At 45.7% G+C, this 23235-nt stretch overlaps 2 protein-coding genes across 2 annotated transcripts in view; both read right to left on the bottom strand.

Moving 5' to 3' along the window:
* JPH2 (junctophilin 2) overlaps positions 1-2275 on the bottom strand; it is a gene marked incomplete at both ends in the record, with an annotated part of 73063 nt that extends 70788 nt beyond the window's left edge. Inside the window, one exon of the mRNA XM_080716143.1 lies at positions 1897-2275. Within this exon, the coding sequence (XP_080572269.1) occupies positions 1897-2275 (379 nt within the window). The remainder of the gene's footprint in view (positions 1-1896) is intronic.
* An 8444-nt stretch (positions 2276-10719) lies between these two features.
* On the bottom strand, positions 10720-20519 carry OSER1 (oxidative stress responsive serine rich 1; the record flags this gene model as incomplete). The annotated part of the gene is made up of 3 exons (XM_080716635.1): positions 20407-20519; positions 14251-14364; positions 10720-11407 (listed from the first exon to the last, which is right to left on the bottom strand). Exons 1-3 carry the CDS (start codon positions 20481-20483, stop codon positions 10720-10722), a joined length of 879 nt encoding a protein of 292 aa, XP_080572761.1. The 5' UTR covers positions 20484-20519.
* Positions 20520-23235: the final 2716 nt, after the last annotated feature.

The raw sequence follows: 23235 nt of genomic DNA, 5'->3' as shown, positions 1-23235 counted from the left end.
AGACTGGTATGGTGATGCACAACTGTAATTTCAGTACTTGGGAGGCTGAGACAGGAGGATCATAGGTTTGAGGACAGCCTCCACAACATAGCGAGATCTCAGCAACCTAGTGAGACCACATTGAAAACAAATAAATAAAGCCGGGCATGGTGGCACACGCTTGTAATCCCAGCATTCGGGAGGCTGAGACTGGAGGATTGTGGTTCGCAGACAGCCTCAGCTACTTAATGAGGCCCTCCACAACTTAGAGACCCTATTTCAAAATAAAGAATAACAAATAGGGCAGGGGGTGTGGCTCGGAGGTCAAATACCTCTGAGTTCCATCCCCAGACCCGCAAAAATAAATAAATAAATAAATAAATAAATAAATAAAAATATAAATAAATAAATAAATAAATAAATAAGTAGGGAGTGCTGGGGTGTAGCCTAGAGATAAAATGCCCCTGGATTCAATCCCAGTAGAAAAAGGCTCATTTTCCAGGAGTGGTGGCGCACACTTGTAACCTCAGTGCTCGGGAGGCTGAGACAGGAGGATCGCGCAGGTTCAGAGCCAGCCTCAGCTACTGAGTGAGGCTCTCAGCAACTTAGTGAGACCCTGTTTCCAAATAAAGTATAAAGGGTCAGGGAGTATAGAGAGGAGATAGAAAAGCCTCTGGGTTCCACCCCCAGTGCCACAAAAAGGGCCTATTTTTATGGACAAGGAAACCGAGGCTCAGATAAGTGATCCGTCCCAGGTCTCATTCCACACATGAGGTCATGCCCCTGCTCTGCCGCTTCCCAGGGCGGTTTTGCCACAGAAAACTCCTTTCCGTTTTCTCAAGCATGGTTCCTCTCACGCTTGTGAGCCTCTGTACAAACTCCGCTCTCCCAGGCCGGCCCCCGGCGCCTGCCGCACTCCCCACCCTCCCACCAGATCGCGCCGGGGGCCACCTGCTCTGAAGTGTCCCTGTCCTCCTCAGACCCACCTGCCCTTTTCTCCGCACCTCTCTACGTATTTGTGTGTAACTATGTGCCTGCAGCCGTCTGCCAGGGCCTGTGTCTATTCCTCGTTATAGCGAATCCTGTGCATGATGCCTACAAATAGAAAGTACTGCAGACATATGCAGAGCGCAGGGATGCCTGGGGCAGACAGCTGGCTGGGCGGGCAGGTGGCTGGGTGGGTGGATGGAGAGGGTTTTGGATTGGTGAGTGGATGGATGTGTGGATGGGTGGATGGGTGGATGGATGGATGGATGAATGGATGGATGGATGTGTGTGTGTGTGTGTGTGTGTGTGTGTGTGTGTGTGTGTGTGTGTGGATGGATTGTGGATGAATGGATAGATGTGTGGATGGATGGATGTGTGGATGGATGGATGGATGGATGTGTGGATGGATGGATTGTGGATGGATGGATAGGCTTTTGGATGGATGGATAGGCTTTTGGATGGATGGATGGATGGATGGATAGATGTGTGTGTGGATGGATGGATGGATGGATGGATGGATGGATGGATGGATGGATAGATGTGTGTGTGGATGGATGGATGGATGGATGGATGGATACTTAAGTGGACGGATGAGTAAATGAATGAATGATCCTCATGATCTATTACTTGAACATAATTTTCATGGCAAAGTTAAGATCCTGATTCTGCTAGAGCATGAGCTGGAATCTCCTCCCCAGCTGTTTGCACGCCTGGCATGCAGACAGCAGAAGTTCATATTGCCGAGTGAGTGTTGAGTGTACTTATATGGCAGGCCTGGCACCAAGCACTCCTGCTAATCTTTGCAACAACCCCCTTATTGGCCCCACCTTTATTAACAAGAAAATGGGTGCACAGCGAGATAGAGCAGCTTGCCCAGAGCCCTGTGATTCTGTGCGGTGCCTCCCGGCCCACCCTGGCCCACCGGCTCACCTCCATCTGCGTAGGTCTCCGTGCCATAACCGTCCTGCAGGCCATTGTTCCAAGTGCCCTCGTACTTGGCGCCGCTGCTGCTGCTCTGCCGGGTTCCGTAGCGTCCCTTGAAGCCATGCGTCCACTCGCCCTTGTAGAGCCAGCGGCCCTTGGTCTCTATGCCCAGCCCGTGCCGTTTGCCCTGGCTCCAGTATCCTTCAAAGGTGTTTCCGCTCGGCCAGGTGTAGACACCTGCCACTTCAAAACCAAAGTTCCAGGAGCCCGCATACTCGCCCTGGCCCTTGGGGCCGGTGCACAGTCCGTGCCCGTGGGCCTTGCCTCCCTCCCAGCCCCCACAGTACGCCCCGCCATCGTCAAAGTCAAAGCGGCCCCCGCTCATCTCATCCTCGCCCCCGGTAGCCTGCCCGCCCGCCAGCTTGGGTGCAGGGGGTGTGGGGTACCTGATGCTTCCCAGGCCTCAGGCTGGGCCCCCACAATCACCACCCCCCAGGAGGGAGAAAGCAAGATGCCAGCACAGGCTGAAAAAGCCCAGGAGCCAGCTCAGCACTGGGGGCGCCAGGGGACAGTGCCATGCCTGGACGGCTCCTCCTTCAGCCCCAGGAAGGTGCCTCTGGCAGAGGAAGCCAGAGGGAAGGACTCAAAGTCCTCACAAAGCGTCCCAAGTCCGGCTTCCATGAAGTCCCAGGAAAAGCGGCGTGATCCCTTTAAGAAGTGCAGCAAAAGGGGTGGGGTGGAGGTCCCACCGAGTGATTGATCCCCAGGGTGGCAGCCCGGGGCTGGCCCCCTTCTCCTGCACCACCGGGTGGGTGTGCAGCTGCCTGCGGTCTCCCTGGCGGCTGCCCCGCCCCTTCCCAGCCCTGCCCTCCTCCTGGGACAGAAAGGTCAGTGTTGCCCTAACAAGGCCATTGGATCTCAGAAGCTGCTCCCAAAATAACCCCCAGCCAGCCCGGCCTCCTTCAAAGTGGGAGGGAGGGGTGCTTCAAATGGAGCTCGGGCTGCCGGGAGAGGCTACGGAGCGGAGCGGAGTGAGGAAGGAGAACTCCCAGGAGGCGGTGTTCTCTCTTCCCATGAGTATGGGCTCCCTCCACTGGGGTCCTCTGGGTCTGCGGCCGGGAGGGGATGCCAGACCACAGAATGTCTGACCCCAGAAGGCCGCAGATCCCCAGGGCGGAGAGGCTGGCAAGCCACTCGCATGCTGGAACAGGACCTGGGCTGCAGCCACTGCCAGGCCTGTCAAGGAATCCAGTGCCCGAAAGACAGAGGAATGAAAGACAGCTCCGCAGAGGCGCATGTGTTTGTTTGTTTGTTTATTTACTGGAAATTGGACCCAGGGGCATTCTAAATCAATACTATACCCCCAGCCCTTTTTGGGTTTTATTTTGAAATGAGATCTTGCTAAGTTGCTAAGGGCCTAAGTTGCTGAGGCTGGTTTCCAACCTGTGATCCTCCTGTCTCAGTCTCCCAAGTACTGGGATAACAGGCGGGAGTCGCTGTGCCTGGCTCCATGTATGCTTTTAGAGGCAGAGAGGTGCTCAGAAAAGAGAGGGGGGAGAGGGAGAGGAAGGGGGAGGGGCAGAGGAGGGGGAGGGAAGGAGAGGAAGGGGGAGGGGAGGGGGAGGGGAGGGGGAGAGGAAAGGGGAGGGGAGGGGGAGGGGAGGAGAGGAAGGGGGAGGGGCAGGGGAGGAGAGAGGGAGAGGAAGGGGAGGGGAGAGGGAGAGGAGGGGGAGGGGCAGGGGAGAGGAAGGGGAGGGGTGGGGGAGGGGAGATGAAGGGGGAGGGGCGGGGGCGGGGGAGGGGGAGGGAGGAGGAGAGGTGAGGTTCTGGCGACAGTCTACAAGATGCAGTAGAACCGAGTCCAGGAACCTGGGGAGAAGTCAGGGCAAAAAGCCTCTCCTCTCTGGCTGGAGGGCAAAAGCCTCCCTGAGGGGAGAGGCCACCCTGCCTGTTTCTGGGCATGGCCAGGTCGGGATGAGGCCAACTTTGAAATACCCAGGATGGTAAACTCCGCCTGCCCACCCGTGGTACTAGGGATTGAACCCAGGAGCATTCTATTTCCGAGCTACACCCCAAACCTTTTGTTTTGAAACAGGTTCTACGTTGCTGAGTCTCACCATACTGTTGAGGCTGTCCTCAAACCTGCGATCCTCCTGTCTCAGTCTCCCAAATCCTGGGATTACAGGCGTGCGCCACAACTAAGCCTGACTTGCTCTTTTTCTTTTTAATCTCCCTGTCCAAGCCCTCTTATGCTCTTGAGTCCAAAGAGCCTGTGAGGCAGGACTTCAGGAAGCGCTTGGGGCAGGGTCAAGAGCTCAGGGCCTGGGGAGATTCCCAGCACTCTAGTTCCCACCAAACTGCAGTGAAGGGAATAAATCTCCAGGAGCAGAGGCTGAGCAGGGGCCGGCGACTGGAAATCCCAATCAAAACCAGCACTACTGGTAGAGAGCCATGAGCAAGATAAGAGCCACCAAGAATAGGAAGCTGCGTGCGTGCGTGCGTGCGTGTGCGTGCGTGCGTGCGTAAGAGCAGGGGTGGGGGCAGGGGTAGAAATCACCAAAAAAGTGAAGGCACTGGAGAGAGACTGTTATCTGACCTCATAAATCTGACGTATTTCCAAACCCCATGACTCAGGCCACTTCAAGTCACTGCCCAAGTTTTGTTCACGTTTCTGACATGGGTAGAAAATGTTCTCTCCTTTCCACCCGGCTGATTAAGAGTCCTTATGACTTAGTTCCCTCATGTGCACAGTCCCGGCCTTACGGATCCCCACGACCTTACAAAGCCCCTTCGACATTCAACCTCGTGCATTCAGCCTTGCATGGAATAGCAGTGGATTAAAAAGTGTCATCTGAGCTGGGCGTGGTGGCGCACGCTTGTCATCCCAGCATTCGGGAGGCTGAGACAGGAGGACCGCGATTTGCAGCTCAGCTACTTAGTGAGGCCTTTTGCAACTCAGTGGGACCCTGTTTCAAAATAAAGAATAAAAACAATAGGGCTGGGGATGTAACCCAGAAGTAGAATGCCACTAGGTTCCATCCCTACTACCAAAACCCCCAAAAAACAAAAACAACAAACCTGTCACCTGGCTGGGTGCAGTAACTCCCAAGTACACGCCTGTAACTCCAGTACTTGGGAGGCTGAGACAGGAGGATCACAGGCTGGAAGCCAGCCTCAGCAACTTAGCAAGGCCTCATTCAAAATAAAAAACAAAAAGGGCTGGAGGTGTAACTTGGAGGTAGAATGGCCCTGGATTCAACCCCCAGTACCAGAATAATAATTACAATAGCAACAATAAAATAAACAGATACCAGAGCCCTACCCCAGGCCTATGGAGTTAGATGGTCCAAGGAGAGAAATTGGGTGGTTGCCTTTTCTTCTTGTATTAGAAATTTAATCCCCAAGCCGGGCGTGGTGGCACACGCTTGTAATCCCCGCGCTTGGGAGGCAGAGACAGGAGCATCGTGCAGGTTCGAAGCCAGCCATGCTGGCTTAAGAGACCCTGTTTCCAAAAATAAAAAATAGGTCTGGGAGTGTAGCCCGGAGGTAGAAGAGCTTCCAGGAACCCCAGTACTACCAAAAAAAAAAAAAAGAAAAGAAAAGAAAAAAAAAAAAAAAGAAAGAAACCGAACCCCCAAGCATTCTACCTCTGAACTACACGCCTAGCCCTTTTTTCAGTATTATTTGTGGTACTAGGGATGGAATCCAGGGGCATTCTATCTCCGAGTGACATCCCCAGCCCTATTGATTTTTTATTCTTTATTTTGAAAACAGGGCCTCACTGAGTTGCAAAGGACCTCACTAAGTAGCTGAGGCTGTCCGAGAACCGTAATCCTGTCAGCCTCCTGAGTGCTGGGATTACAAGCGTGCGCCACCACACTCAGCTGTTTTTATTTTGAAACAGGGTCTTGCTAAGTTGCTGAGACTGCGATCCTCCTGTCTCGGCCTCCCAAGCACTAATCACCGTATTCGCATTAAAAAGTTCCCCAAATTTGATCCCCATCCCTAGTTAAAAATCACTGTAAACCCAGGCACAGTGGCTCACGCCTGTAATCCTAAGTACTTGGGAAGATGAGACAGGAGGATTTCAGGTTTGTGGTCAACCTTAACTCAGTGAAGCCCTCAGCAACTTAATGAAACCCTGTTTCAAAATTTAAAAAAATAAAATAGGGCTGGAGGTGTAGCTTAGGGACAGAACCGCTTGGTTCAATCTCCAGTTCCATACATGTGCGCATGCACGCGCGCGCGAGCGTGCGCGCACACACACACACACACACACACACACACACACAGTTTCAAATAACAAAACCATCTTATAATGTTTATAAATTTGTGAGTCCACTGCCGTCCTATAGGCGGGGTGGGGGTTGGGGGAGTGACGTGTACAAATCCCAGCTCTGCTCCTCAGGAGCTGCGCGCCTGTGATCTAGACCATTGTTCATGTTCTGTAGCCACATGTAAAAGAACCTCCCCCAGGGATCACTGCTAAGGAAAATTGGATCTAACTGGATCTACTTCATATGGCTGGGTGGGGAGCTCATACTATAAAACAGCTTAGAATGCATTAATGCCCTAAAAATGTGTGCCTGATAAAACATCTAATAAATAAGTTACTTCGTGTGTGTGTGTGTGTGTGTGTGTGTGTGTGTGTGTGTTACTGGTTATTGAACCCAGAGCATTCTACCTCTGAGCTATACCCTCAGCCCTATTTTATTTTGAAATAAGGTCTTGCTAGGTTGAGGAGTCTCATTACTTGCTGAGGCTATCCTTGAACCTCTGATCCTCCTGTCTCAGCCTTCTAAGTACTGGAATTAAGGCACACAACACCATGCCCAGCTATTTCTACTCTGTGTGTGTGCATGTGTGTATTCCTGGAAATTGAACCCAGGAGAACTCTTACCTCTGAGGTACACCCCAGCCCTATTTATTTTTTATTAAACAGGGTCTACATTAAGTTGTAGAAGGTCTCACTAACTTGGCGAGGCTGGGCTTGAACTCTCGATCCTCCCATCTCAGCCTCCCAAGTACTAGGATTTACAAGCGTGCACCACCACGCCTGGCTACTATTGCTACTATTACTCTAACATAACAAATTGCTTTTCAAGTCATCATGCTTAATAGTCACTAAAAAGACTAAATAGGAAATACCTTGACATCAAACCATTCCTTACACGTGTTCACTCAGTCTTACTCTGTGGTATCCTATTTTTAAATTTTTAAATTAATTTAAAAATGCAATTAAAAAGTTTAATTTTGTCAAATCAGATTGACAAATTTGGCACTTGCTTACCTGCCCGGTGCTGAGCTTTGGATAAACCGTGGCTCCGCCCCTTCAGTTAACCTGGTGCACGTCAGGGGAGGGGGGCCCTCTCGTGGTCATTTGTGTTATAACAGATTTTCCTTAGGAAAATAGTTCTTCACACTAAATGGAACTTCCTAAACCTGAATTCTAAACTGTGTGTTAGTTTGGTTTTGTGGTATTGGGGATTGAACGCAGGGGCATTCTACCTCCAAGCTACACCCCCAGTCTATTTTTTATTCCTTATTTTGAAACAGGGTCTCACTAGGTTGACCAGTCTCACTACTAGCTGAGGCTGTCCTCGAACCTGCAATCCTCTCCTCAGCTTCCCAAGTACTGGGATAATAAGTGTGCACCACCATGTCCAGTGTAAACTGTTCTTAAAGGTAGCTATTATACTTTTTCTTCTTCCTAAGATTTTCTTCTTTCTCTTCGTGTGCATGTGTGTGCGCATGCATGCACACGTGTGATGCTGGGGGTGGAACCCAGGGCCTCACACATACTAGGCAAGGGCTCTACCACTGAGCTATGCCCACTAAGGTGCTCAGGCTGGTCTAGAATCTGTGAACCTCCTGTCTCAGCCTCCCAAGTACTGGGATTACAGGTGTGTGCCACCACAACCCCTTTATCTTGAGGCAGGACTTCACTAAACCCCCCAGGCTGGCCGTGGACTTGCGATGCTCCTGCCTACCTACCCGGCTAGTCACTGGGTGGGCGCTGCCACTCCACATCTTCCTCAGCCTGTTTCTCCCCCACTGGTGAAGCTGAGCTGCTGCCCATGGAGCCTGGGAGCGGGGGCCAGGTCTAGAGCAGAGAGAGGCCAGCACCCAGCACCCAGAGGCCCTCGGCATCAACTCCCGGAAGCTCCTCCTGGGACCCTCCCTCCCCAGATGCATCTCCAGCTGGCTTAGCTGCACTCCCCCAGGCTGGCTCCTCCCCTGAACCAAGAGTCATCTGAAACAAGGACCATCTTTTTTCCAAAAAGATTCATAAAGAAGCCTAGTGTAGCCGGGCGTGGTGGCGCACGCTTGTAATCCCAGCATTCGGAAGGCTGGAACCTGGAGGATCGCGGTTCGCGGACAGCCTCAGCTACTAAGTGAGGCCCTCTGCAGCTCAGTGAGACCCGGTTTCAAAACCAAGAATAAAAAATAGGGCAGGGGGTGTAGCTCAAAGGTCGAATGCCCCTGGGTTCCATCCTCAGACCCGCAAAAAAAAAAAAAAAAAAAAAAAAAAAAAAAAAGAAGCAGCCTAGTATAGTGGCACATGCCAGTATCCTTGGGAGGCTGAGACAAGAGAATCTCACAGCTTTGAGGGCAGCCTCAGAATGCAGTGAGACTATTAGCAACTTTGTGAGACCCTGTTTCCAAACAAAAAATAAAAAAGGATGAGGGTGTGGCTTGGAGGTAGAATGCCCCTGGGTTCAATCCCCAGACACACACACAAACACACACACACACACACACACACACACACACACACACACCCCTCTGCTGTGGGGCAGAGCTTGGTTACCTGTGTCTGCAGCAGTGAGCACTCCTCATCTGCCCTCCCGAAACGCCTCTTGAGGAGGATCCTAGGACCCCTCCTGGCTCTGCCCAGGCTCCCTGGTCCTCTTCATGTTCCAGCCTCTGCACCATGAGTCCTTTTTTTTTTTTTTTTCCCCCCCCTGGGGATTGAACCCAGGGGCATTCTACCTCCAAGCTGCACCCCTAGCCCTTTTTATTTTGAAACAGGGCCTAAGTTGCTCAGGGCCTACGTTTTTGAAGATGGCCTTGAACCTGCAATCTGCCTGGCTCGGCTTCCCAAGTACTAGGATTATAAGTGTGCACCACAACGCCCAGAGTTTCTCTGACATTTTTCAGAATGGGGTCTCACTATGTTGCCCAGACTGGTCTCTAACTCTTAGACTGAAGGGGCTCTCCTGCTCCCACCTCCTGAGCAGCTGCGACTACAGGCCCCTTGAACTTCTTCCCATAGGCTCACTGCCCAGGCAATCTCATCTTGTGGGTTTCCAACCATCCACACTGGTGGCTATCAAATTTGCCTTTGCAGCCTGTACCTCTCCTGATTTCATTATCCAACCACCTACTCAACATCTCTACATATCCCACGAGCGCCTCAGACTTGACAAGAAAATACAACTCCCAACTTTCCCTCCCAAATCTATACCAGCGGAGTTGGTATAGATGTTGAGTTGGGGATGGAGCTCCTGGTTTCAATCCCCAGCACCAGGTGGGGCGGAGGATCCAGAACACATCTTTTGCACCACCAAGTGTCCAGCCACCAAAAGCCCTTGCCTGGTTCACCAAAAGCCTCCTGACTGTGCGCCTTCCCTAGTCTACATTCAGCAAGCCATTGTACATTTCAAAGGCAAGCCGCTCTCCTGTCTTCCTAAGCTGCTTCTGTGTGTGTGTGTGTGTGTGTGTGTGTGTGTGCGCGCGCGCGCACGCGCGTGTGCACGTGCTAGAAACTGAACCCAGGGGTGTTCTACCTCTAAGCTATACCCCTAGCTCTATATTTCTTATTTAGAACAGGAGTCTAAGTTGTGACAGGCCTCACTAAGTTTCTGAGGCTAGCCAAAAACCTGCTATACTCCTGGCTCAGCCTCCCAAGCATTAGGAATACAGGTGTGCGCCAACAAGCCTGGCTTTTTTTTGTCCAACCCGATTTTGGCACGAATGTTTAGATGGTCAACCAGGAGTGTATCAGGCTACAGCATGTACAAAATTTTCTTTGGAGGTTGCTAAGGTGGAAGAGTGGTTCAGAGAGATAATAAATATCAAGACTACTTGAATCTGTGGTATAAGACCCATGCTACCACTGATTTCCAGAAACATGCTACACAGAGAAAGGCCAGAGCTGCACACTAGTTTCAAGTATTACAAGCCCCTCTCCAGCTAACAGCCCACTCGAAGCAGCTTCTTGAGAAACTTCGTATAAAAGGTCACAGACCCAGTAGGGATTTATTTTGTGATGGTTAATGACTCTCCCAAACACCGCTGGGCGGGCCAGCTAGTTTATTCAAATTAACTAAACCTTCGATCTCTGGCTCAACAATAACAAGACACCTTAAATGACATAAATCCTGCATTAGATCAGAGGTGGTTCAAGTCAGTCTTTTAACTTCTAACATTCTGGGCTGGCAACCACAACATGGCAAACGCTCATCCAGTCACAAAGCACACTTCGCTTTCCCTGGCTACCATTCGTAAACAGATCTGAGAAATACGCTCTGCTTCCAGCACATACCCAGTACTGCCAGTCTCCAGTAATTACGGTGTCTTCATCCCCACAAACATTCCTAGATGAGAAGGATTTTCTTTGATCTGCTTGCCTTGATGGGTATGTAAGAATTCAGAATATATTTAAAGAATGAAGATTAACTGAGATGCCAAGAAAAGTTTTTTATTGCAAGCACAGTGAGCAGAAAGAGATGTCTTCTCACGTAAAGTGGCCACAAGGTCTGCATCAGCTAACTCTCTCTGACAACCCTTCATTGGTTTACAGCATATGAATTTAAGTTCTCACTCTCAGGTGTACATCATCTCTGCCATGTGGGACATTTTCTTGGGAATATACAAGTAATACTCCATGTAGCCTGATAGGTCCTCAATGGTCACATCATCCACGTAGACTCGAGCTTGCTCAGAACAGGAGCGGGGAGAGCCAGACAGAGTTCTGGTGTGCAGCGACTGGGAGTAGTCCTCGAGAGCGGATCTTCGTTCTGGGGCCAAGGGAGGGACGTTCTGCAGGCCTGAGAAGGAATACACCTCCATATCATGCCATCTCTTACACTGGCACTCTGTGCCTGCGCAAGCACATGGCTTGGCCTGGTTCAGCTTGGAAACGGATCCAAAGTCAGAGAGATCGCTGGCCTTGAGAGTAGCTTGGGAGACCTGGGTAGCATCAGAGGAGTCTTCTGTCTTACTCTCGGACGGGAGCCTTGGAACCGAAGTTCTCAGAGGCTCGACGCCTGCCCCTGTGTGCTGAGCATCGAGGGGAGCAGAGCTTTCTCCTGCAGTGAACTCTTTAGGGGTTGGAATTCCCACCCCGCTGCTGCCTTCAGGGGGGTCGGTCTGGCTTCTGTGCTTGAGCTGGCTGCCGGAAGGAGGCGCTATTGCACTGCAATGTATGAACTTTGGAGGATGAAGGACAGGAGACTTAGAGCGGCGCCGACGCTGGGTTCTCACTGCTCCTCGTGAAGACTTCCGAGTAGACCTGAGAGAAGAACACATGCAAGAAGACACTGGGCCACGCCGCCCTCCTACAGCGCCTCCGTGGGGACGGAAACTCACCTGCTCTCGGCTTTGTCATCAACAGTGTAAAACTCCCCAGAGACGTGCCTACCTCTATTTTCAGGCTGCCTGTCTTTCTCAAAAACTTCAATATCCCCTTATTAGCAAACTATAGAAACAGACAAGACAACTGATTCACGTGGGCCAAATACGTGTGGTGTGGAACACCTGCCTCGTCTCCGCGCTCAGCTTTGAAACCTCTGACTAAGGATGTGGGGGAAGCAACCTGCACACACTGATGCTGATGCTAAATGCCGTGCCCTCAGGTAGCTTCAGTACTACTGTCAGGATGCAAAGAGCCATTAATGCCAGGGATACTAGACCAAGCATCAGATTTATGACTCATTTCTATCACTGTTACCAGCCAACCAAAAAACAAGCAAACAAACAAAAAAGATGTAGAGTCCCCGAGGTTTTCAGATACTGGGAACTATCAAATACATTATATAAGTTAAATATTTATAAAATATTTAAACAAATAAAAGAACAAAGTCAAAAGGACTCTCTGAAGCAAATCCGAAAAAAAGAACCAAACATGACTTTAAGAAATAAAAATTACATTTGAGCCCAACATTAGGAGTGTAGCTCGGAGGTAGAATGCCCTAGTTCAACCCCAAATACCACCCACACAAAAAAAGGTGAAGCCGGGCGTGGGGGCGCACGCTTGTGATCCCAGCATTCGGGAGGCGGAAACTGGAGGATCGCGGTTCTCTGACAGCCTCAGCTACTTAGGCCCTCCGCCACTCAGTGAGACCCGGTTTCAAAATAAAGAATAAAAATAGGGCAGGGGTATAGTTTGGAGGTTGAATGCCCCTGAGTTCCACCCCAAGAGCCGCAAAAACAAAAACAAACAAAAAAAAAAACTGTAAAGATGTAGATAAATAAAAAACATGCACTGTTTACTAGAAACAAAACCTAATTATGTGATTAAAAGAAATTAACAGGAAAAAAAGAAACAGAACTGAACTACTGAGCAACTACAGGCAATAAGAGGAAAAGAGTTTTAAGGAGAAGGTTTATATATTAACTTTTGTCTTTGACAATAGCACAATGGTAAAATTTCAAGGCTAAAATTTCAAGGCTAACTAGTAGAAGAATAGAAACAGTGTATAATTTCCAAAGCAGCAGAGGGAAAAAACAAAACCCTTTCATATAATTTTTAGTAGATTGGGAGAGGAGGGAAGATGGAGATAAAAAAATAAAATAGGAAAAAAGTAGGACAAGTAACAAAATAAAAAGGCAGCCAGGCGTGGTGGCGCACGCTTGTAATCCCAGCATTCGAGGCTGAAACTGGAGGATTGCGGTTCTCTGACAGCCTCAGCTACTTAGTGAGGCCCTCCACGACTTAGTGAGACCCTGTTTCAAAATAAAAAGAATAAAAATAGGGCAGAGGGTGTGACTCGAAGGTCAACTGCCCCTGGGTACCATCCCCAGACCAGCAAAAATAAAATAAAATAAAAAGACATAAGTCCAAATGTATTAATAATCAAAACAAATAAGTGCTTTATATTATATAACTAAAAATAAACCAATGACCAGACTGAATGAAACTGGACTAGCTATATTAATCCCAGACAACACAGACTCTAAAACAAAAGCCCACCAAGGCACAGAGGCACACGACTGCAATCGTGGTACCTTGAGAGGCTGACACAGAGGGTTCAGGTTGGAGGACAGCCTTAGAAATTTAGTGAGACCCTCAAGAAACTTAGTGAGAGCCTGTTTGAAAAAAATAAATAAAGGAGGGCTGGGGTGTAGCTCAGAGATAGAATTCCTCTAGGATCAACCTCTAGTACCAAGAGAGAGAAAAAAAAACCATTACAAAAAGCCAGGCATGGTGGTTGCTCCTGCAATCCCAGAACTTAGGAGGTTGACACAGGAGGACTGCAGGTTTGAGGACAGTTTCAGCAACCTAGTAAAACTCTCAGCAACCTAGTAAGACCCTGTAATAAAAATAGAAAGGCCCATGGTTCAATGTCCAGTACCAAAGAAGAAGAAGAAGAGAGAAGGAAAAAAAAAAAGGAACAAACCATTATAGAATTACATAACAAAAGTTTTCAACTGACCAGAAAACTTTCTAAACTTGAATGGACCTAGGCTGTATGAACCCAATAAAATATAATAATTCTAAAATTCATAAAGCAAAAATATAGACCTTAGGGGAATATAGACAAATGTACTCCCATGGTGGAGATGTCAGCATACCTCTCAATTACTGATCAGTCAAGCTGACAAAACAAAAAATTGAAAAAGATTCAAATATCACATTCAGAAGTCTAATTTTTTTTTGGTAGTACTGGGGATGGAACCCAGGGGCATTCTATCTCCAAGCTATACCCCCAGTTTTATTTCTTAGTCTTTTTTATTTTTGAAACAGAGTCTCACTGAATTGCAAAGGACCTCATTAAGTAGCTGAGGCTGTCTGCAAACCACAATCCTCTGGTCTCAGCCTCCAGAAAGCTGGGATTACAAGCGTGTGCCACCACACCCAGCTTTAGAAGCCAATTTTAATGGATACAAAATTCAAGAACAATCAGAGAGGATCCATTCTTCTCAAACATACATATAACATATTTAAACACATATGACCAGGCCACACAGAAAGTGTCAGCAAATTCACACTTTTGAAAAGAATGAGTGTGAATTTTCTAATCACTGGTCTTGGGTTCTAGGTCATAGCATGCTCTTTTTCTGGATACGCAGGAAAGAAAATCAGCGATATTTTAAGGTACTGGGATAAAAACCATTTTTATAAACAGCTCTTACCCATGCCAACTGTCTTTAGATGCACATGTGGTTTTAGGTTTGGTGTCGTCGGCTGCTGTTCTGACTGGTGCTCTGACGCTCGTGCTTTCTCCAACGGACAGTGACGCTATGGACCTGAAGAACAAAGGGCACTGCTGGAGAGCGCTGTAAAACGAGATGGCTCCGCTCTCGCTAATCCAAATACAATTTTTTCTTTTCTTTTCTTTTGGTACGGGGGATGGAACCCAGGGGCATTCTACCTCCAAGCCACACACACAGCCCTATTTTAATTTTGAAACAGGGTCTCACTAGGTTGATGAGTCTCACTACCTGCTGAGGCTGTCCTCAAACCCGCGATCCTCCCATCTCAGCAGGATTACAAGAGTATGCCACCAAACCTGTCCTACCTTTTTTTTTTCTGGTACTAAGATTGAACCCAGGGGCATTTTACTTCTAAGCTACACTCCAGACTGACTTTTTAATTTCAATCAGGGTCTCACTAACTTACTGAGTTTTACTAAATTTTTAAGGTAGGCCTCAAACCTACAATCTCCTGGGATTATAGGCATGTGCCAACATGCCTGGCTCCAAATATAACTTATATTCATACCTTAATTTCCTTTCTTATTTAGAGTTCTCAAAAATTGTTCAGCTCTAGCTGGGTGTGGTGGTACACAAATGTAATCTCAGTACTTGGGAGGCTGAGACAGAAGGATAATAGGTTCAAAGCCAACCTCAGCAACTTAGATTGTCACAGCAATTTAGTGAGATCTTGTTTCCAAATTAAAAAAAAAGTAAAATAGGGCTGGGGGTGTAGTTTGGGAGTAGAATGCCTCTGGGTTCAATCTTCTACCCCCCCAAAAAAAATTGCACAGCTTTTAGTGTAAATTTTCTTCCAAAACCAAATTTAGACAATCCCTAAAAGCCCTGATTGCAAGCCTTAAGCCAAAGAATAATTCTCAAGTATAACCAGCAGCAGGATATAAATAGACTTTCAGGCTGTTTATCTGGGGCAGATCAGGCCTTACATCCAGAGAGAATGCTAATGACACCAGCCACTTATTTTATGCAGGCAAGCCAGAACTGTGGGAACTAGGTTTAGACTAGGTTTAGGAGCAAACTTTTAGGAGACTCAATCCAACTTGAAAATAAACACTTATTTATATATTATGCAATTATTAGAAAAATAATTTTTATGATTAACAATATTACTCAAAATTAAGTCTGTGTTTTAAAAATACATAAATATGACCAGGCCATATAGAAAGTGTCAGCAAATTCTCACTAAAAAGAATAAGTCCTTTTCTAATCACTGGTCTTGGGTTCTAGGTCATAGCATGTTCTTTTTCTGGATACTCAGGATAGAAAATCTACTGTTATTTTAAGGTACTAGAATAAAAACCATTTCGATAAATAGCTCTTACCCATAAATAATACAGGTTCCCAGAAAAGAACATAAAAGTAAGAATGTAAAAGAGAAAAAAGAGAACCATCTATAATCTCACAATCCAGAAACTACCAATGTTAACGTTTTGGTATGAATCCTTCCAGATATTTCTCTCTCGCGTGCACGCTCGCGCGCTCTCTCTCTCTCTCTCTCACACACACACACACACACACAAGTGTGCATACGCACATGAGTATACACTCCTACTATACATTCTATAGTATTAATAAAACTTCTTTAGAAAGAAACATTAAGCTGGGGGCAGTGGCACACGTTTGTAATCCCAGTACTTGGGAGGCTGAAAAAAGAAGACCACAATTTCAAGGACAGCCCCAGCAATTTAGGGAGACTCTCTAGCAAGATTCTGTCTCAAAATAAAAAGTAAAGCCGCCGGGCATGGTGGCTCACGCTTGTAATCCCTGCGCTTGGGAGGCGGAGACCGGAGGATCGCACTGGTTCGGAGCCAGCCTTGCTGGCTTAAGAGACCCTGTTTCCACATAAAAAACAAAAAAAGTTAAAAAAAATAGGTCTGGGAGTGTAGCCCGTGGGAGTGTATCCCGGAGGTAGAAGGGCTTCCAGGAACCCAGTACCACAAAAAAAAAAAAAAAAAAAAAGTAAAAAAGCTGGGCGTGGTGGCACTTGCATCGAATCCCAGTATTTGGGAGGCTGAGACAGGAGGATGGCAGGTTTACGGCCAGCCTCAGCTACTTAGTGAGATCCTGTTTCAAAATAAAGATAGGGCTGGGGTGTGGCTTGGAGGTAGAATGCCCCTGGGTTCAATCCCCAGTACTACAAAAATAAAATAATAAAACAAAATAAAAAAGGGTAGAGGGTGTAGCTTGGAGGGAGAATGCCCATGAGTTCAATCCCTAGTACCACAAAAGGAAGGAAGGTAGACAGGAAAGAAGGAAGAAAGGGAGGGAGCGAATCTGGAGGGAGGGAAGGCAGGCATGCTAAAAAGATGTTCAGTCAAAGATCATTTAAAGCAAGAAGTAAGCCAAGTATGGTGGCACACACTTGTAATCCCAGTACTTGGAGGGCTGAGACAGGAGGATCACAGGTTCGAGGACAGCCTCAGCAAGTAGTGAGACTCACCAACCTAGTGAGACCCTGTTTCAAAATAAAAACATAGGACTAGAGATGCAGCTTAGAGATAAAATGACCCTGTGTTCAATCTCCAGTACCATAAAATTAAATAAGCCTTAAAAAAGTAACTGGAAATAGTCTAAATATCCAATGAGGAAAATACTATAACACACAGAATTATGTACAAATGGTCTAGGTGCTAAAAGTAATGATGCTAACTTGTGATTTTTTTTTTTTTTTTGCTTGCGGTACTGGGGATGGAACCCAAGGGCGTTCTACCTCCAAGCTACACCCCCAACCCTATTTTTTATTCTTTATTTTGAAATAGGGTCTCACTGAGTTGAAAAGGGCCTCACTAAGTAGCTGAGGCTGGCCGTGAACCTGGATCCTCAGATCTCAGCCTCCCGAATGCTGGGATTGTAAACGTGGGCCACCACGCCCGGCTAACTTGTGATATTTTTTACTTCATTTTTTTGGTATATTTTTCTGTAATAAGCATGCATTATTTTATAGCCAGATAAAAAAGAGTATGTCTTATAACAAATCTATAGACATTTGTCCTGATAAGACAAACTGCACGAGCAATCCAAACCTGCTGAACAGGATCATGCTGCATTCCCGGTGAGCTTGCTTAGCTTCTGACTCGGTCCTCGGCAGTCCCATTGTAATCAGCAGCAATACAAATACAAATGTGCGCTGCTCTTCAAGTCTTACTCTGCTTAGTCATGCCAATGATTCACCCTCTACGCTCTTACTTGGTTTTCTCAAATGTTCACGGCTCCTTCTCTTCCTATAATTTTACTCAAGGTAGATCACATGCTACAAATATATAATTTTCAACCATATATTTCATAAATACTTTGAAAAATATTTTATAATGGTCTAAGTAATTTTTAGCAGCACCAAAATGGCTTAATTTCAGTCCAAAACTTTTTTCTTCTTGTGTGTGTGGTGCTGGGGATTGACACTGAAAGCATTCTAAGTCACACCCCAGCACTTCATTCTATTTTCCAACTGCACCCCGCCTTATTTTTATTTTTGGTTTTGAAATAGGGTCTCACTAGGTTGCCGAGGACCTACGATCCTTCTGTCCCAGCCTTCCAAGTACTGAGACTACAGGCATATGCCACCACACCTGGCCTTATTTTCTGTTTGGAAACAGGGTCCTACTGGACTACTGAGAGTCTCACTGAATTGCTGAGGCTGGTCTCCAAACTGCAATCCTCCTGTCTCAGTCTTCCAAGTACTGGGATTACAAGCATGTACCACCATGCCCCACCCAAAAGTTCTTAAAACATTAGGAAATGTATGTAACAAGAAATATGTAAACTTACACACCAAGCTGGGCATGGTGACACATGCCTGTAATTCCAGTCAGCACTGGGTGGCTGAGACAGGAAGATCACATATTCACAGCCAGCCCTAGCAACTTAGGGAGACCGTCAGCAATTTAGTGACACCCTGTCTAAAAAATAAAAAATAAGACAGGAGGATCACAGGTCCCCAGGATCACAGGAGGATCAATAAAACAGGAGGACCAGCCTCAGCAATCTAGTGAGACTCTGTTTCAAAACAAAAAATAAAAGGGCTAGGGTATGGCTTGGAGGAAGAATGTCTCTGGGTACAATCCCCAGGATAATCAATCAATCAATCAATCAATCAATCGATCAAGAGCTGGGGGCATAGTGCAGAAGCAGAATGTCCCAGGTTCAACCCCCAGTACCACCCAAAATGAATGAACAATAAATTTACATACGTGTGTGTGTGTGTGTGTGTGTGTGTGTATGCTTTCTTAGCATCTTCCTGTTATTTCTAGACAAGAAATTACATAGGAATATAGTGTAACCACAATCTGTAACCATCTGCTTTTTTAATCTTATTTCTATTTTCCAAAAATGGCTTATCAGCCAGGCGTGGTAACACACGCTTATAATTTCAGCATTTGGGAGGCTGAGACTGGAGGATCGCGGTCCACGGACAGCCTCAGGTACTCAGTGAGGCCCTCTGCGACTTAGTGAGACACTGTTTCAGAATAAAGAATAAAAAACAGGGCAGGGGGTGTAGCTTGGAGGTTGAATGCCCTGGGTTCCATCCCCAGACCCGCAAAATAAACAAACAAATAAATAAATAAATAAAGGCTTATCACAGTACATAAAATAGCAAGATGACCACAATAGAAAAACCAATGGGAGAAATTATACTTTTTGTGTGTGTGTGTTCGGTACTGAACATTGAACTCAGGGGCACTCTGCCTCCAAGCTACAACTCCAGCCCTATTTTTATGATTTGTTTTGAAACAGGGTCTCATTAAGTTGCAGAGAGCCTCTCGAAGTAGCTGAGACTGGCTGCAAATCTGTGATCCTCCTGTCTCAGCCCCCCCAAGTTCTGGAATTACAAGTGTGTGCCACCTTGTCTGGCTTTATGCTTTTTCTTTTCGTGATCCTGGAGATTGAACTCAGGGGCCTTCTACGCCGAAATAAGATAGACTTTCAGCTTCCCCCTCTTTTTTTGAAACAGGGTCTTGCTAGGTTGCTGAGGCTATCTATCCTGGAACTTGAGATCTTTCTGTCACAGCCTCCCACAAATACTAGGATTGCAGGTGTGCGTCACCACACCTGGCTTTTTTTAAACTATCATGTAAGCACCTTAACATCTTTAGTGTAAATGCACTAGCATAAAATCTCATTTGGTAGGTCGAATACTAGCAATAGGCAGATAGCTATAACAACTCACAGCTGTTTAATTTTTACTTCAGGCTAGGCACTGCATGTATTTCTTCAAGGTACTATATAAAGGAGGGGTTAAGAACATGTATTCTAAAGTTAGACTCTCTGGGTTCAAATCCTGGCTTTGCCATATTTTACCAATGTGACCAGTAGCACCTGACTTGATTTGTGTGAGTTTCCTCTGTAAAGTGAAATGACAGTACTATCTACTAAGGTGACAGTGAAGATTAAATAAAATGCGCAAAGTACGCAACCCAGTGCTGATGATGTGCTGCGTGATAAGTATCAGTGATTATTATTTTTACATGTTGTAAATGTTCTACTCTGAGTTTGTAGTATTTGGTTTTCATTCATAAAAAACACATATGCTTGTTAAAATTTTGAGATTTCTTCTGGCTTAAGGCAAAGAATTGGGACAAGAAGGGACTAACATTTGGACGGCAGCTGGTCTGAAGGTGCTCTAATTAGTTTGGCCAAAGGGTCCAAGATTATTGATCTCTGTGACAGAACTCTGCTGAATAGGTTTCCATAGTGACAGGCTAAGCAATCAGAGACCATGAAATCAACAACGTCTTCCTATTTCTATTGAGCTTTTAATAAAAAAATACTGCAGTTCCCTTGAGATGTATGAAAAAATCCGATGGGATACTCTTTGCTCAAAAGGGGGAGGCAATCTTCCTCAAAGTTAAAGAAGATCAAAACACTAAATCTTGGAGTACAAATGAGCTGCTATTTTTCAAATTTGACAGAATTTTTCTAAAGTAAAACAATATAGTGGAGAATTTGGTAGAATGTCACACTGTTACCATTTATACCTCCTATGAATAATGAGAACTATTAGAAGACAAACAGCTCTTTAAATGGACCTTTTAAATCTAGTAAACAGAGTTCCAAAAAATATATTACATATTTAATTACCCTGATGCATCCACTCTTAGTTTCTTGAAAGCAGTTTGTAGACTCTCCTCCTCTCCATCCTTAGCCTCGGATTTCATTGTGAAAGTTTTTGCACTACTATGGATGTTCCCGTTAATACTAAAAAAGAAAACAAAAATAAGATGAGCAAAGCGAAAAAAGGTGAGATCAAGAAAGTACATCTTTTGTTAAAAATCTATACCCCTGGTTGAGAAGTAGCTTGGAGGCAATGCCTAACACATGCTCAAGGCCTGGGGTTCAATACCTGTCCTGGGGAGGGGGATGGAGCATGTATCTAGGATACTATTACTATTACTGTTGAAAGAAAAACTTCAGTGCAGATCACCAGGAGACCAAATGATTTATTCCTTAAGAAAACAAATGAAATAATATAGAATATACATATATAGTATGAAAAAATTTAAACTATCCAAATACTTAGTGCAGGCACCCTATTGAACAATTTTGAAAGCTAGATCATCTAAGAACTATGTTTCAGTAAACATCTGTGTGGGGGGGCACTGGAGATTGGACCCACAGGCATTCTATTTCTGAGCTATCTACCCCCAGCCTTATTGCATTGCTTATTTTGAAATGGGGTCTTGCGAGGTTGATGAAAGTCTCACTACTTGCTGAGGCTGTCCTTGAACCCATGATCCTCCTGTCTCAGCCTCCCAAATACTGGGATTACAGAATGTGTCACCTCAACCAGGTTCAGCAAACTTTTTAACAGGAGGAAACCTCTCCAGTTATAGATGTCTAGAAACCTATGGACAAACTGAACTTTACATCAAGGGGGAAAAAAGAAGAGCTTAAATTACAGCACTATGGTTCTTAAAAATGCTACCGTTTGCCTAGTCCAACTTAACAATGCTAGTTAAGTTAAACTTCATGACACATGACAGCACTACTCTAAAGCAATCCTCATGCAGGTACCAATATACATAAACATTTGAGAAAACAAGACATTTACCACTGTTAAAATAGGAACAGAAACTTATTTCAATGACCAGTGATTACTGGGGATTGAATTCTACCGCCCAGCTGCATCCCCAGCCCTATTTTATTTTGGAACAGAGCCTAAGTTGCTGAGGCTAGCCCCGAACCTGTGATCCTCCTATCTCAGCCTCCCAAGTACTGGGATTACAAGTTATGTCACTACACTTGGCTTCATTTCGGTTTTTAAATGGCTTTAAAACTGAATTAATAAGAAAAAAGAAACTAGCAATTCAAAAAGAGAAAAGGACACAACTCTTCCTCCGTCAAGAGAAAGAAATCGGCCAGGCATGGTGGCGCACACCTGTAATCCACTGTTAGGGAGACTGAGACAGGAGCGTCTCAGGTATGAGGCAGCCTCAGCAACATAGCAAGGCTTCTGGAAACCCAGCGAGCCTGTTTCCAAACAAAAAAAAATTAAAAGGATTGGGGGTGTACCTCAGAGGTAGAATGCCCCTGTGTTCAATCCTCAGTACCTCCCCCAAAAAGAGAGAAAGAACCGGTGTAGTGACACACACTTGTAATCCCAGCGCTTGGGAGGCTGAGAAAGGAGGATCGAACAGGTTCGAAGCCAGCCTCAGCTACTTAGTGAGGCTCTCAGCAACTCAGTGAGACCCTGTTTCCAAATAAAATATATAATAGGTCTGGGAGTGTAGCCCAGAAGTAGAAAGCCACTGGGTTCCATTCTTGGTCACACACACACACACACACACACACACACACACACACACACACAGAGACAGAATCAAAAGTAAAATAAAAAGTATATATTAGATGTGCCTTTAAATGATCTCTTCTTAATCAGCTAATATGGTTACCCAAAGTTCTCTGCTTCTACCCTGATTCCTATATTTAAACAAAGAAAGGAAGATAAAAACCCAACCAAAAAAAAAAAAAAAAAATACAGAAGTCTGTCAATAAACCCTTAAATCTCATCATGAAATTTGTTTTTCAGTCAGGATAAAAAAAATATTGGCATGAAATCTTCAACAAAAATTAAGCAAACCAGTATGCAGAAAGAAAAAAAATAGAGAATTTTTTAAGCAAAGGATGTACTTTACCCCTTTATTTCTAACCCGGTACCCCTAACCCCAACCCCCCACCCCCCTTAGGCACTCTCAGAGGGAGCAGTGCCTCTCTATGAATCCTTGAATGCTCTGTGATTCTGTATCTGCTCATTTCTCAGGTGTGAGTGTGATGTGATTGTGAGATCTCTAATATTCCAAAGGTCAAAGTGTCATAATACATTTAATGTAACTATGGAATCTGATAAAAATAAGAGAGCGAGAAATTGTGTCTTTTCTATTCATTCATTCATTCATTTATGTATAAAAGTTAAGGTATTTTAGGCAAATATCTCTGGGAAAAATTGAAGATTGTTCTAAAGATTTTGGCTAGCTTTCCTTTCAACTTCTTAAGACAAAAAGTAAAATATACTCTCCACATTTATTTGGCTAGTTTAAAGTACATAAATGAGGAAACATTGTCCATAAAATTCCCTGTCCATATAATTTCTTGCTAGTCTCTAATTTTTCTTGATCTAGAGTAGGGCTTCCCCAGACCTGCAACCAAATACACAACAATGTCCTATATAATAATACGGGGGGGGGGGGACATACCTGCACAAAGATCACATATCCTAATATACTTGAAAACTCCACTGCATCTAAATAGGCTATCATAGGCTGTAAACAAATTCTTTCTGCAGCCATAACTAAAAGTTTGATTTATAGTTTTCTTTCAGCATTACTTTATGCCGAGTTAAACACTCAGCCTATGGGGCATGTATAGAGCCAGTCTCCCCAACCAGAAGACCCCACAAAACCCTCTTTAGGC

The sequence above is a fragment of the Muscardinus avellanarius genome (genome assembly GCF_963383645.1).
Source record: "Muscardinus avellanarius genome assembly, chromosome: 19".
NCBI classification, from domain to species: Eukaryota; Metazoa; Chordata; class Mammalia; order Rodentia; family Gliridae; genus Muscardinus; species Muscardinus avellanarius.
This window is presented reverse-complemented; position numbering and strand designations above follow the sequence as displayed.